Below are 14843 nucleotides of genomic sequence, written 5' to 3'. Positions count from 1 at the left end.
TGTAAGTGAATTTTTGTTTGTATCTCTGGTCATTTCGTTTTCTTCCTTACAACCTGTAATGATGTATTCATGGACTCTGATATCGAGTTTACACTCCAAGTGTGGTACAAAGGGCTCTTTGTCCTAGTCACTCCCTTTTTCTTTTCCCATGCTCTGTCGTACAAGTCAGTTAACTTGACTCCTCTGTGTATTGCCCTTTATTTAATGCTCCTTTATACTATTCTTCTGTAGAATCTGTTACACTGTATTATAGCTATATTTTTGTTTTTCCAAATACATAATTCCTCAAAGGTAAAGGTTATGTCTTTTTTTTCCCTTAAATGTACCTAGTAGGGGGCTGGCCCTGTGGCTGAGTGGTTAAGTTTGTGCACTCCGCTTCGGTGGCCCAGGGTTTTGCCAGTTCGGATCCGGGGTGCAGACATGGCACTGCTCATCAGGCTACGCTGAGGCAGTGTCCCACACAGCACAACTAGAGGCACTCACAACTAGAATATCCAACTTCATACTGGGTGGCTTTGGGGAGAAGAAGAATAAGAAGCAGAAAAAAAAATACCTAGTATATAGTAGGTGCTTAATACATGTTTGAAAATAATAAGTTTTCTCAACTTTTACCTTTTTTTTTGTCTCTGGAATATCCCACATTGAAAAATACGCAACATTTTTTTCCTGATTATAAATTAATTGTGAAAGTGTTTCAGAACTTTACAAAGTTACCAAAACTAATTAAAATCACCCATAATCCCAATACCCAGAAATAAACATAACTAACATCATGGTTTTCTGTATGTCCTGCCAGACTTTTCTATGCTCATGTACAAAAGACCCCACATTTTTGGACCTTTTTAAGAAACATTATTGTGAAAGCTACCAAGTAATTATGCCACTTGGAAGATGTGGCAGCCTCTGGGGTAGCCCCAGTGATCCCTGCCTCCCACAGTGTGTCAGCATGGGTTTGTGTGACCAGTGTTGTGAGCAGCCTCCTGGACAGGTCCACGTGCGAGGAGCTGAAGCCTCCAGCCAACAGCAATGTGAGAAAGCTTGAAGCTGGACCTCCAGCCCCAGTCAAGTCTTCAGAGACTGCAGCTCCGGCCAACAGCTTGATGGCTACTTTGTGAGAGCCCTGAGCCTGAACCACCTGGCTAAATGCCCCCAGCTTCCTGACCCTCATGATTAGTGAGATAATAAATACTTTTAACGGGCCAAGTTTTGAGTTAATTTGTTAGGGAGCAATAGAGAACATACAGATTTTGGAATCTGTAAGTGAGGTGTTGCCATAACAAAACCCTAAAATGTGGGCGTGGCTTTGCACCCCGGCGGTGGGCTTTGAGGAGTGTGTTGCTGAAAGTAAAGTGCCTTGAAATTGTTGATATAAGGCTCGTAGTCTTTGATAAAGCTGGAGGTGGGACTTGCAGGAAAGTGAGGTAAATATTACTGGAACTGGAGGAAGGGAAATCCTTGTTATATAGGGACAGAAAGTCTAGCAACACCATCACCGGCAGTTATGTGGGAAGTGGAAAATAGCAAATGAATTAAGTGATCGAGCTAAATATATTTCCACCCAGAGTATTGAAAAGGCTTCCTGGTTTCTTCTTGCTGCTCATAGTAGAATGTGAGAGGAAAGAGACAAGCTAAAGAAAGGACTTAAAAAGGAACCAGGGCTCACTGGTTTGGAAGATTCTCAGCCTTTCCAGGTGGCAAATAATGCTAAAAGTAAGAAATGGCTTCAGAGCAAAGATCAAATCAAGGGTACTCTCAGGAAAGTGTGATATAAAGATTAAGCCAACAGTCTAATAGTAAGATCCTTTGTTAAGACCTGAGAAATATCAAAGGTGATGCCTCAAAATGAGATTCACAGAAGACTCCAAGTTTTAGAAACAATTCTATTAGCAGTAACCCGGACAGCTTGGACTGAAGGAGAGAAGTGATAAAAGAGGCCTTTGGACCCCCAAAAGTCTGCAGGCAGGAAGCAAGCTGAAGAAACAGCTCTGCTGTAAACCTGTGCCACCTTTCATGAAAAGAATGACAGAAGGTGAGCCCAGGCCCTCCGAGGGCTGAGTCAAGAGCCGTTGGAAAGTCATTTCCTGGCAGGAGTAGGACCCAGTTCTAGTCAGGGAATTTCTATCACTTGCCCAGTTGGGTTTCAGAACTGCTCAGGGACCAGGAACTTCCGTGTCTCTCATTTTCAGTCCTTCTGAACAGGCTCATCCTGTCTATCCCACCACTGTTTGGGGGGCGGGGGGGAACAGTAACGCTTCTCTAGTTGACAGGCCTGCAGATCAGGAGAAACTGTGCTGGAGAGCTGTACTTAAGAACTGCATATACCCTAGTCGTCTCACCCACACCTGGACCTGATTTAGATGATGAGATTCTGGACTTTGCACTGATGCTGTAATGGGACGTGACTTTTGTGTTCCTTGGGAGGCAATGAATCATTGGGGGTTGAGGCAGGCTATGGGAGCCAGCCTCCAAAGTGGCCCCCAATGATCCCTCTGTCCTGGTATTCACACTTTTGTGCTGTTCCCTCCCACAACATACCTAGGTTGATCAGTATGATGACCAATAGAATTAACCAGATGTACTGATATGTCCCTTCTTAGATTAGATTATAAAGGACTGTGCTTCTGTCTTGGTTCTGTCTCTGTCTCATCAATTACTCTGATGGAAACCGTGTTGTTAGCAGCCCAGTGGAGAGGACCACGTGTCCAGGTACTAAAGCCCCCTGCCAATAGCTGCTAAGTGAGCTCGGAGTGAATCCTCCAGCCCCAATCATCCCGGAGACTGCTGGCCTGGCGGAGCCCTTGACTCAACCTAATAAGAGACCTGGAGCCAGAACCACCCAGCTAAGCCGCTCCTGGATTTCTGACCCACAGAAATGGTGGGAGATAATAAATGTTGCTTTAAGCTGTAACATTTTGGGGAAATTTGTTGTGTGGCAATAGATAACTGATACAAGAAATATTCAGGGCATTTTCCCCAACAATATAAAGACATCCTTAGGAATGACTTGCTTTTCTGGGTAGAGTCTTTAGTTTCTCTAGTTGTTGATATCTCTTTATCAGGGTCCTTTTCAAAGATTCAGTAAGCTTCCATTATTCTTTGAAATAGACCCAAATGCAAATAGAAATGCAAAAGAAAAACAAGGAGCATTTCCATATTTACCTGTTCTGATCACAGACTTTCACAGGCTCTAGTTTCAGTTGTCCATCCACATGTATTTCCAAGGATATTGACTACAGAAGATGATTATTACCATGAAGGAAAGACTTTGTTATCTTTTACAAAGCCAAAATTTCAGCCATTAACCAATAGTTTCTAAAATTTGTGGAATAAAGATTTCTCTCATCCCCCCCAATTTCTAACACAAAAATCATTACGGCCATTTCTTGGGTGGCAATGTTTTTTTCTTTAACACAAAGAGAAAACACTATCAGTTGCATGTACAACTAAAGGGCTAAAAATAGAGATAGTTAATTGTTTCCTTGGTTACAAACGCTAATTCTTTCTCTGAATTTAGGGAAAGGAGCCACAGACGCCTTAAATCTTTAGATTCTTGGTTAATAATACTATTCCTTTATACTGTAGTCCTCTTGCAATGAGTTGGAAAAATTAGAAACATATGATTAAGGAATTATTTTTTCTAGGTGTGATGATGGTATTGTGGTTAGGTGAGAGAGATAATCCTTATCTCTAAAGATACATACTACAATATGATAGGAGTTATGGTCAAAATTTGCTTCAAAATCTGAACAGGGGAACAACAGGTGAGAATATAGATGAATAAATATTAAAGTTAAGTAAAAGGTACATTGAGGTACCTGATACTCTTTCTACTTCTGTATAATTTTCCATGACAAAATGTTGAAAGATATCAACAGGTTTAAGATAAAAAAGGGATAGATTTGTAAATTTTTCAAGTGATATATGAGAAAGCTGTGACTTCAGACAGCTTTACATAAACAAAAAAAAATAGGGGCCGGCCCGGTGGTGCAGCGGTTAAGTTCACACGTTCTGCTTTGGCGGCCTGGGGTTCACCAGTCCGGATCCCGGGTGCAGACATGCTGTGGTAGGCATCCTACGTATAAGGTAAAGGAAGATGGGCATGGACCTTAGCTCAGGGCCAGTCTTCCTCAGCAAAATGAGGAGGATTGGCAGTTTTTAGCTCAGGGCAAATCTTCCTCAAAAAGAAAAAGAAATAGCCCCAGGAAAAACTCACTTGAATCTTGTTTCAAGTTAGCCGGTTTATTATTATTTTTAATAATATATTTCAGTGAAGGAATGAAATTGAAGAATTTAAAAGACCTACATCTTTAGTATACTAAAGAATATTCTGAGTATCTAAAAATAGTGTGTGGTCAAAAGGGTCAGGAGCGCACTGTGTTACCTATATATCTCTGGCACACAAGCCACATATCCTTATTTAGAGAATTCCCCCCATTGTGCTACTCTTCATCTCTGTTTACGCTTCACTTCGTAAACTCTCTCCCTCACTGTAATGCACTGATATGGGAGATCTCATTTGAGTAATAATACAATAGCCACCTGTTATCAAAACAACCTATAAATGTCACTTCAGGTTGTTCTACTATTATGACAGTGACACGAAGAGGTGTTTTGCTGTGGGGAGAAAAGAAATTAAAAAACACAAAGCCATCTTTTCTCTCAAGGAAATTTTAAAAGAAATGTGACATTCCCCTTTACGAGGAGGGGAACTAGCCTTAATCAGTTAATTGTTCTGCTAACTGACATTGAGATCCTAAAAATAACCAAGTTCTGAACCATACAGCAGTTTGGGATTTCCACTGAGTATGTAGAAGAATGTTTCTCCCACCCTAACAACAAGAAACAGCTGGACGATGTCAAATGGTCACCTTTTTGAGCCCTCAGACCACCGAGGCTGCAAGCAATCCCAGAACCTGAATTCCAGGAGAGACAGGACATGTGGCCTCTTCCCTTTGGCAGAGCGTGGGAGAAAAGGTGGCTGATAGATAAGAAGATGAGGAAAATTCAAAGAAGACAACAACACTTTTAAAGCCCAAGTGTGGGCTACGGCATCATTCTGGGACACGACTGGGTATTTAATCTGTGGGTCTTAGTGCAAAATGAAAATACAAGAATGCTTGCTCAAAAATGAAGAATTCCACATGGTGACAGCAGAGCATTAAACCAAGCACATGGCCCTTCGAGGTTTGGTGCTACGCGTCAGTGCACGGGTCACCCCCTGTGAAGCCAGTCCTGGCTGGGGGCCTCAGACACGAAGGGAGCTCCCACTCACCGGAAAGCTCTTCTCCATCGGCCTTCACCAGGTTCACGAGAAGGCGTGAGCGCCGCGCAAAAGACCAGAGGAGGCCGACCGCGGTGCCAACCGGGAGGTGATGGTGGCTGAGGAGGAACAAGCTCAAAACCCCACTAGCTTCCCAGGATCCGTCTCCCCTACAAAGCCGAAGTCTGAACCTGCTGGGGGTGGTAGGAACACCAAGTACTATGACCACAGGACAGCGGCAAAGATTTACTGCTTCTGGAGAAGCAGTAAGAAGCAAAATCCACGTGCCTCCCCCAGGACACAGGCAAAGATTTATTGCTTCTGGGGGAAGGGTACAAGAAAAAATTCTCTACTCCTGGGGGAGGGGCAGATACACATACCAAACAGATGTTTGCTACAGCCGCGGGAGAACAGTCAGCCCAGCCCAACCACAGTTAGAAGGCAGAGTTTGGCTGCCACGGGCAGGAGGGGCGGGGATGCTGAGAAAAGCTCGCCTCCGAAGAACTGGGACAAGAGGGGCCCTCACCTGCCCCTGCCGGGAGCTTAGCACCGAGTCGCAAGCAACAGCAGTCTGCAGCTGGGGCAGGGGTGAGAGCGAGGAGAGAGACCCTGTCTCTGATACAGGGATGCAGGGACAATGGAAAGCGGAGCGGGGATCACGAACACAGAAAACCTAGCACCTCAACCCCTACCCTAAGCACATAACAGCAGCCAGCTCGCCGTCAGGGGAATTTGAGGCCTATCGGCTCTGAGTCTATGAGCAATGATAAAATTCTATATCTCGTGAAAATATCTTTCAAAAATGAACATGCAATAAACAGCTTTTAAGGCATCCAAAAGTTGAAGGAATTCATCACCAGCAGACTTGCGCTGTAAAAAAAATATTCAAGTACGTCTTCAAGGCAGAGGAAAAAATATGCCAGACAAAAAGATGAATTTACACAAAGGAATGAAGAGCACTGGAAATAGCATATATTCACAAGAGTAAGTACATAAAAGTTCTTATTATTTAAATCCCTTTAAATGAAAATCTGTCTAATCAAAAGCAATAGTTATATGGGACTTTTAATATATGTAAATGAAAGATGTATGACAAAAGTAGCACAAAGTTTGAGAGGGGATAAATGGAAGAACACTATTAGGAGGCTCCTATGGCAAACACGAAGTGGCGTAACATCACTGGAAGGTAGGCTGTACATTAACGACGTCTGTACCGCAAATCCCAGCGCAACCACTAAAGTAACGAAGCAAAGAGGGACAGCTAATAAGTCACTAAAGAGAAATGGAATAAAAACTATTAAATTAAACCAAAAGAATTAAGGAAAAGAGAAAAAGAATGTAGGGGACAAATAGAAAACAAATGGCAAGATGACAGATTTAAACCTGACCTACGCCAATAATCACATTAAATGTAAATAGTCTATACACCCTCTGTTAAAGACAGAGTGTTTGATTGTTTTAAAAAAAATACATGCTGCCTAAAAGAAACAGTAGTAAGGGATAAATACCTCCAAAAAACCCTACAGCTAACATGATACTGTTTGTCTTAGCTAATCAATACGAAACATGCAAGAAAAGTCATAAAGACTAGGAAGGAAGAAAAAAGCTTTGGATTCACAGACAACATGATTTTGTAATAAAAAAAAGAAATGTGTGTTTAGTATGGCTACTGAACACAAGCAAAATATATATATATATGTATTTTTTAGATTGGCACCTGAGCTAACAACTGTTGTCAATGTTTTGTCTTTCTGCTTTTTCTCCCCAAATCCCCCCAGTACATAGTTGTATATTTTAGTTGTGGGTCCTTCTAGTTGTGGCGTCAAGCAAAATATTTTTAAAAATCACTTTTATTTCTATTTATCATCAATAAACAATTAGAAAATAAAATTCAAAGAAAGGTGTCATTTACAACAGTATTTAAAAATCAAATATGGCTGGATGGCAAGACTTCTACATCAAATATTGTAATACATTGTCGAGAGAAATTAAGGGAGATTTAAAGGATGTATATGCCATCTCCATGGACTGTTACACTTAATGTGAAAAATGTTTATTCTCCCCAAAATAATAGAGACTCAATACAATCCTAGTCAAAATCCCAGGAGGTTTTTTTTTTCCTTCATGTGTGAATATTTAAATATATAACAAAACCTGCCATTTTAAAGTGTACAATTCAGTGGCCTTAAGTGTGTTCACAATATTGTACAACCATCATCACTATCTATTTCCAGAGCTTTTTCATCATCCAAAACTCTGTACCCATTGAATAACAACTCCCCATTGCCTCCTTCCTCTCCTCCCTCCAGCCTCTGGTAATCTCTATTCTACCTTCTGTCTCTGTGAATTTGCCTGTTCTCTACTAGGTACCTCATATAAGTGGAATTATACAACTTTCCTGTCTGGTTTGTTACATGTTTTCAAGGTTCATCCATGTTGTAACATGTATCAGAATTTCCTTTCTTTTTATGGCTGAATAATACTCTACCACATTTTGTTTATCCATTTGTCTATTGATGGACATTGGGTTGTTTCCACCTTTTGGTGGTTGTGAATAATGCTGCTACGAACATTGGTTTCTAGTGTATGCTTTATAAGACTTAAATGAGTAATTCAATTTCTTTAACAGTAACGGCAGTATTTTAGACTATTCTTGAGTCAGTTTGATAAGGCGACAATACTCTGGTAATTGCTCATTACTTTTCAAATTTATTGGCAGATGTTATTCATAGTACCCTCAATTTTTTAATCTCTTCTGTATCTTTTAGTTTGCAAATTCATGCTTTTATTTGTGTCTTCAGAATGTTTTTCTTTATATTTATTAGTCTTGTCAAGCACCAACTTTGGTTCGGTTGATCTTTTCTTTTGAATCTTTTATTTCTTTTGATATTTGCTTTTAATCTTTTAACTTTCATGGACTAGTAAACACTTAGCTCATTACTTTTCAGCTTCTCCTGTTACAATGCAAGCAGTTAGTTGTAAATTTCCCCTACAGACTGGTTGCATTGTACAAGTTTTATTTTGTTCTATAAACAGCTTCATTGAGGTATATTTTACATACATTTTTGCATTTAAAGGGTACAGTTCAAACATTTTTAATGAATTTACCAAATGGAGAAACCATGACCATAAATCGATTTTGGAACGTTTTCATCATTCCAATAAGACCCCTCATGCCCATTTACAGTTAATTCCCATTCCCACTGGCCAGCCTCAGGCAACCACTAATCTACTTGTCTCTATAAACTTGTCTTTTCTGCACATTTTATATAAATAGAATCATATAATTGTAATTTCTCATGTCTGGCTTCTTTCACTAGTATGTTTTGAAGTTCATTTGTGTTGTAATGTTTCAGTTCATTCCTTTTTATTAATGGTAGTTTACCATTGTATGAATCTATTTTGTCTATCCATTCAACAGTTGATGGACATTCGCATGCATGTCTTTGTGTGAACATGTATTTTAATTTCTCTTGGGTAGATAGGTAGAAGTGGAATGGCTGGGTCATAAGGTAATTTTACGTTTAAGAAGTTGCCAACTGTTTCCCAAAGCGGCTGCATCATTTTCCATGTTTTGATAGCAATGTATGAGAGTTCCAATTTCCCCACATTCTCACTAATATTTGTTAATAAATAAGAAAGTCTTATGTATGATTGCCTTTCTAATGGGTGTGAAATAGTGTCTCAATTGTGCTTTTAGTTTACATTCCCCTAATGACTATGAGATATTGATTTTTTCATGTACTTATTAGAGCCATGTGTGTATCTTCTTTGGTGAAATGTCTATTCACATTGTCTACCGGTGTTCCGATTAGGTTGTCTTGAGTGGTAAGAATTCTTTAAAAATCTGGATAGGAGTCCTTTATTAAGTATGTGTTTTGCAAATATTTTCTCTAAGTGTGCTGTCTTTTCATTTCTGTCCTTTGAAGCACAAAAGTTTTAAATTTTTATCAATTTTAAAACCATGTTTTTGGTATTTTATCTAAGAAATCCTTTCCTAACCCACGGTCTCGAAGGGGTTCTACGTTTTCTTGTAAAACTTTGTTTCAGCTCTTAGTCTATGATCCATATTTAGAGAATTTTTGTGTACAGTGAGGTAAGCATCTTAAGTTCATCCTTTGGCACGTGGATATACAATTGTCCTAACACCACTTGAACAGAGCATCCTCTCAATGAATCGCCTAGCCACTTTTTCAAAAGACACTTGACTACAAGTGTAAGGATTTATTTCTGGATTCTCAGCTCTGCTCATTGATCTATATGTCTATGCTTACGCCTATACTGTCTTGCAAACTGTACTTTTTAACACTAAGTTTTGACATAGGGAAGTGAAAGTACTCTTTGTTCTTACTTTTCAAAATTGTTTTGGCTATTCTAGATGTTTTGTCCACACATTTTAATATGTATTTTCATAAGCACTCAGTTTTTCTAAATTTGATTTTACAGGATTTAAAATTTCCATTATTTCATCTTTGACCTTTTTTATTTTTGTAACAGCCACCTCCTATTTTTTAAATTTCAAAATGAATAGTTATGTCTAAAAATTGTACTTTTGCTATTGATTTCTTAAATTAACTGCCTTCTAGTCCGATAATTTGGTGCCATATATGAACTTCTTGAAAGTTTTTGAGACTTGCCTTAATGGCCCAATAATTTTTATAAATTTTAAGAGGCCCATATAAACTTGATGAGAATGTGAATTCTGTTAGGGTGCAGAGATCTAGATATGTTCATTATATCAATCTTATTAAAATGTGTTATTCAAATCTACATCTTTTTTTGACTTAACAATAGGGAAGTGAGTTGGAATCTGCCATGGTAATGAAAACCTGTCAATCTGTCTCTGCATTTCTAAGGATTTTTGGTTTTAACATATTGAGGATATTTCAGTATGTACACACAGGTTTAGAATTGTGAGTTACTAAGTTTATTTGTATTAATCCTCTGTTCCTAAATTTTGTCTCAAAGTCTATTTTAATATTAACATGGCTATTCTAGATTTCCTTTGTTTAGTGTCTTGGGCTATTCCATCCTTTTATTTTCAACCTATCCAAGTCATTTTGCTTTAGGTGTATGTCTTGTCATCAGTACATGGCTGGACTTTTTTAAAAATCAAATTTGACCCTTTATCTTTTAACTAGAGAATTCAAGCCATTTAATTGACTACAATTTTGAGATATTTATACTTATTTCTACTGCCTCATTTTCTTTTTTTTAAAGACTGGCACCTAAGCTAACATCTGTTGCCAATCTTCTTTTATTTTCCTCTTCTTCTCCCCAAAGCCTCCCCAGTACATAGTTGTACGTTCTAGTTGTGAGGGCCGCTGGTTGTGCTATGTGGGACGCTGCCTCAGCATGGCCTGACGAGCGGTGCCGTGTCTGCGCCCAGGATCCCAACTGATGAAACCCTGGGCTGCCAAAGCGGAGCACACGAACTTGACCACTTGGCCATGGGGCCGGCCCCTCGTTTTCTTTTATAAAGATTTTAAATATTGAGTTTCTTCTCTTGTGTCTTCCACCGCCACCCTCACTCCATGTTTTCCTGTCTACTGTTCGGAATTTATATCATACATCTGAATAGTACTATTACTACTATGTCTACTAAACTCTCTTGTGGAGATTTATTCTCACTTCTAGATCAAAAGGTAAAGGTAAAATAACACATATTTTAGTTTTTAAAAGATTCTTCCCAGCTATACAATATTCTACAATTTTAGCATAAAAACCATACTTAAAAATGTGAATACATTAATACAAATTTACCTAAGGAAATCATGTTTAGAAATAAAAATGGCTATTTTTATGGTCTAAAAGTTATCAGCTACTATTTGAATCTCCTTCTTCTGAAAATATGCCCCATACAAAGAACATTACATTTAAATTACCTCAATGTAACTGTTTATTAAAGGTCAAGAGATTTTATATCAAGTTTCAAAATAGTAAAACTTTCATTTAAAGCATACCACAGTAAATCAATGCTTTTGTTTAAAATGGAAAGTTTATTTGCTCAGTACATCAAATAGGATGCAAGCACTGTCATGACAAATATACAGAAATATGCAGATCAACATAAAACAGTAATTTAGTTTAAATGAATGGAAATCTTTTTAAATGTTATGACAACATACTCCCAAGAATCTTTTCTTCAGTTAAGTTAATTATACATTTCAATAAAATAAAGGGTAATGGATTAAATGGAAGTTAGCATGTGAATTTTTCTTAAAAATAAAACTCCAACTCTATTAATCCATGCCAGTTAACACTATAACTAAAATTTCCAAGTAAGTGCGAAAGGAGATGAAGGAGTTAGTTACCTTTTTTGCTTGAACAGTCCAGGAAAATGGCTACTACAAACACAGCAGGCAAACTGTTAAGACTGACCCATCTAGAACATAGTGTCGTACTCGGTTTCAACCTCAAATTGTACTAAATGCTCATCATTAGTATGGCACATTTTGGTCCATGATATGGTTTAATGCCAAGACAGATCCCAATTTGTTACAGAAACACACAGATTACTGTTGCTTTTTTTTGTTTGGTGTTTAAATATATAGATTTTAAAAAGCCAGGTATACTTCCACATAGAAAGGCAGGTTTTCCCAGGAGGAATTACAGGAAGTAGTCTGGGGTGCGCCGGGTAACATGAGGCTCTCCACGACGAGGTGCTGGGTCAAACTGAAGGCTGTGAATGACAAAAAAGAAAGCGCATGGTTAAAGGATTTGAATTTGCAAGCAAATAAATCAACAAAGAACAAGACACTGTAGTAGAAAGAGCAGTCCTGGTTTCCACCTTTCCCGTGCCGTTTAGGACAGGACCGACCCTGGGCACGGCACTGCAGGTCTTCTCTTCCAAAAACTAGCTCAGAGTTATCGGGGAAAGTTAAGCAGACAAAATGTCTGGTGGGTGTCTGGCATAAAACGTTTGTAATCTTATTATGAGTTGAACGGAAATGGTGAGAGTGGACACGCTTATTTTGTTCTTGAGTTTAGGGGGAGAGCATCCAGTTTTTCACTATTAAGAATGAAGTTAGGGGCCGGCCCAGTGGTATAGCAGTTAAGTTCACATGCTCCACTTTGGCAGCCTGCGCTTTGCCAGTTGGGATCCCAAGTGCAGACCTACACACTGCTCATGAAGCCATGCTGTGGCAGCATCCCACATACAAAATAGAGGAAGACTGGCACAGATGTTAGCTCAGTGACAATCTTCCTCAAGCAAAAAGAGGAAGATTGGCAACAGATGTTAGCTCAGAAGACATTAGCTGTGGGTTTTTTGTAGATGACCTTTATCAGGATGAGGAAGTTCCCTTCTTTGACTAGTTTGTTGAGTATTTTTATTATGAAACGGTGTTAGATTTCAACGAATGCTTTTTCTGGCTTTACTGAGATGATCATGTGATTTTTGTCCTTTATTCTCTTAATATGGCTTATTACCTTGACTGATTTTTACATTTTGAACCAACCTTGCATTCCTGGAATAAATCCCATTTGGTCATGGAGCATAATTCTTTTCACATATTCATAGATATGGTTTGTTAGTACTTTGTTGCAGATTTTTGCATCTATATGCATGAAGAGTATTGGTGTAACACAGGCCTCAAAGAAAGAGTTGGGAAGTGATCCTTCTTGTTTTTTTTGCAGGTGTTTGTGAAGGTTTGGTGTTAATTTCTTTTTAAATATTTGGTCAATTCACCAGTGAAGCCAAGCAGGCCTTGGCTTTTCTTTGTAGGAAGTTTTAAAATTAGTAATTCAACTTCTTCACTTGTATTTCTAGAGTCAGTTTTGGTAGTTTTTGTCTTTCTAGGAATTTGTCCATTTCATCCAAGATACCTAATTTGTTGCTATACAGAGATTCACTGTATATACCCCTATAATTCTTTTATTTCAGTAAGGTGTATACTGATTTTGGTTATGTGTCTTCATTCTTTTTTTTTTTGCCCAGTCTAGTTAAGTCTTCTCAATTTTTTTTATCTTTTAAAAGAACCAACCCTTGAATTCGTTAATTTTCTCTACTCTTTTTTCACTACTCCATTTTATTTCCACTCTTAACTTTATTCCCTTCCATTGCTTACACTGGGTTTAGTTTGCTCTTTTTCAAGGTCCTTACAGTGTCAAGTTAGGTTACTGGGGGCCAGCCCAGTGGTGTACTGGTTAAGTCCTCACACTCTGCTCCGGCGGCCCTGGGTTCACGGATTAGGATCCCGGGTGTAGACCTACACTCTGCTTATCAAGCATGCTGTGGCGGTGTCCCACATACAAAACAGAGGAAGACTGGCACAGATGTTAGCTCAGGGCCAATGTTCCTCACCAAAAAAATAGTAATAATAAAATAAAGTTAGGTTATTGATTTGAGATCTTTCTTGATTTTTAGTATAAGCATTTACAGCTATAGACTTCCCTGAAAACACTGCTTTCACTGCATCTGTTTGGTACACTGTGTTTTTGTTTTGACTCATCTCAAGTATTTTCTGATTTCCCTTGTGATTTCTTTTTTGACCCATAGGTTATTTAGGAGTGTGTTAATTTCCACATATTTAGAAATCTTCCTCCTGTTATTGATTTCTAATTTCATTCCATTGTGTTTAGAGAAAATAGTTTGTATGATTCCAATCTTCTTAAATTCATGGAGGATTGGTTTATGGCTTAGCATATGGTCAGTCTTGGACAATGTTTCCTGTGCATTTGAAAAGACTCTGTATTCTGCTGTTGCTGAGTGAAGTGTTCTGTGGATCTTAGGTACAGTGTTTCTCAAGTCTTCTATTTCCTGGCTGATCTTCTGCCTAGTTCTATTACTGAAAGTGGCATAATAAAGTCTCCAACTATTATTGTTGAGTTGTGTACATCTCCCCTCAATTCTGTTAGTTTTTGCTCAATATATTCTAGGGCTCCGTTGTTAAGTGCATACGCTTATAAGCGATGTATCCTCCTAACGGTGTGGCTCTTTCTATATTATGAAATGTCCTTCTTTATGTCTAGTAACAATTTTTGTTTTGAAATCTATTTTGTCTGCTATTAGTATAAGCAGTCCAGCACTCTTGTGGCTGCTGTTTGCATGGTATCTTTTTTCACCATTTTACTTTTAATCTATTTGTGTGTTTGAATCTAAATTTTGTTTCCTGTAGACATCATAAAACTGGATCTTTTTAAAAAAAGATAATCTCTGCCTTTTGATTGCATTGCTTAAATCATTTACATTTAATATTATTGATATGACTAGATTTATACCTGTCATTTTCTTTTTTTTTAACGTCTCTCTTCTTTGTTTCTTGGTTCCTGCTTTAACTGATTTCTTATTTATTAAAAGGATATTTTCTAGTATACCATTTAAATTCCTTTAACAGCTTCAATAAATTATTTTATTAGTGGTTGCTCTAGAGCTTACAATACACAACTTAACTTACAGAATGCTACTTCAGATTTATACTAACATAATTCTGGTGAATTATAGAAATTTACTCCTATACAGTATAGCTCCTTTCCCTTCTCCTTTTTTTTGCTACTGACATTATACATAGTATATCTAGATATGTTACAACCCCCAGAACACCTATTTAATTATTACCTTACATAATTTTGTGACCTTAAA

General features: G+C 38.2%; 1 protein-coding gene across 1 annotated transcript in view; it reads right to left on the bottom strand.

Annotated features, from left to right (window-relative positions):
• Window positions 1–11239: 11239 nt before the first annotated feature.
• The window catches only part of PPP2CB (protein phosphatase 2 catalytic subunit beta), a 32829-nt gene continuing 29225 nt past the window's right edge, over window positions 11240–14843 (bottom strand). The window contains exon 7 of the mRNA XM_008541686.2: window positions 11240–11942. Within this exon, the coding sequence (XP_008539908.1) occupies window positions 11870–11942 (73 nt within the window). The 3' untranslated portion in view covers window positions 11240–11869. The remainder of the gene's footprint in view (window positions 11943–14843) is intronic.

Source organism: Equus przewalskii, chromosome 28 (genome assembly GCF_037783145.1).
Source record: "Equus przewalskii isolate Varuska chromosome 28, EquPr2, whole genome shotgun sequence".
In the NCBI taxonomy this organism is placed as follows: domain Eukaryota; kingdom Metazoa; phylum Chordata; class Mammalia; order Perissodactyla; family Equidae; genus Equus; species Equus przewalskii.
The sequence above is the reverse complement of the archived record's forward strand: the minus strand, read 5'-3'. Positions and strand labels throughout refer to the sequence as shown.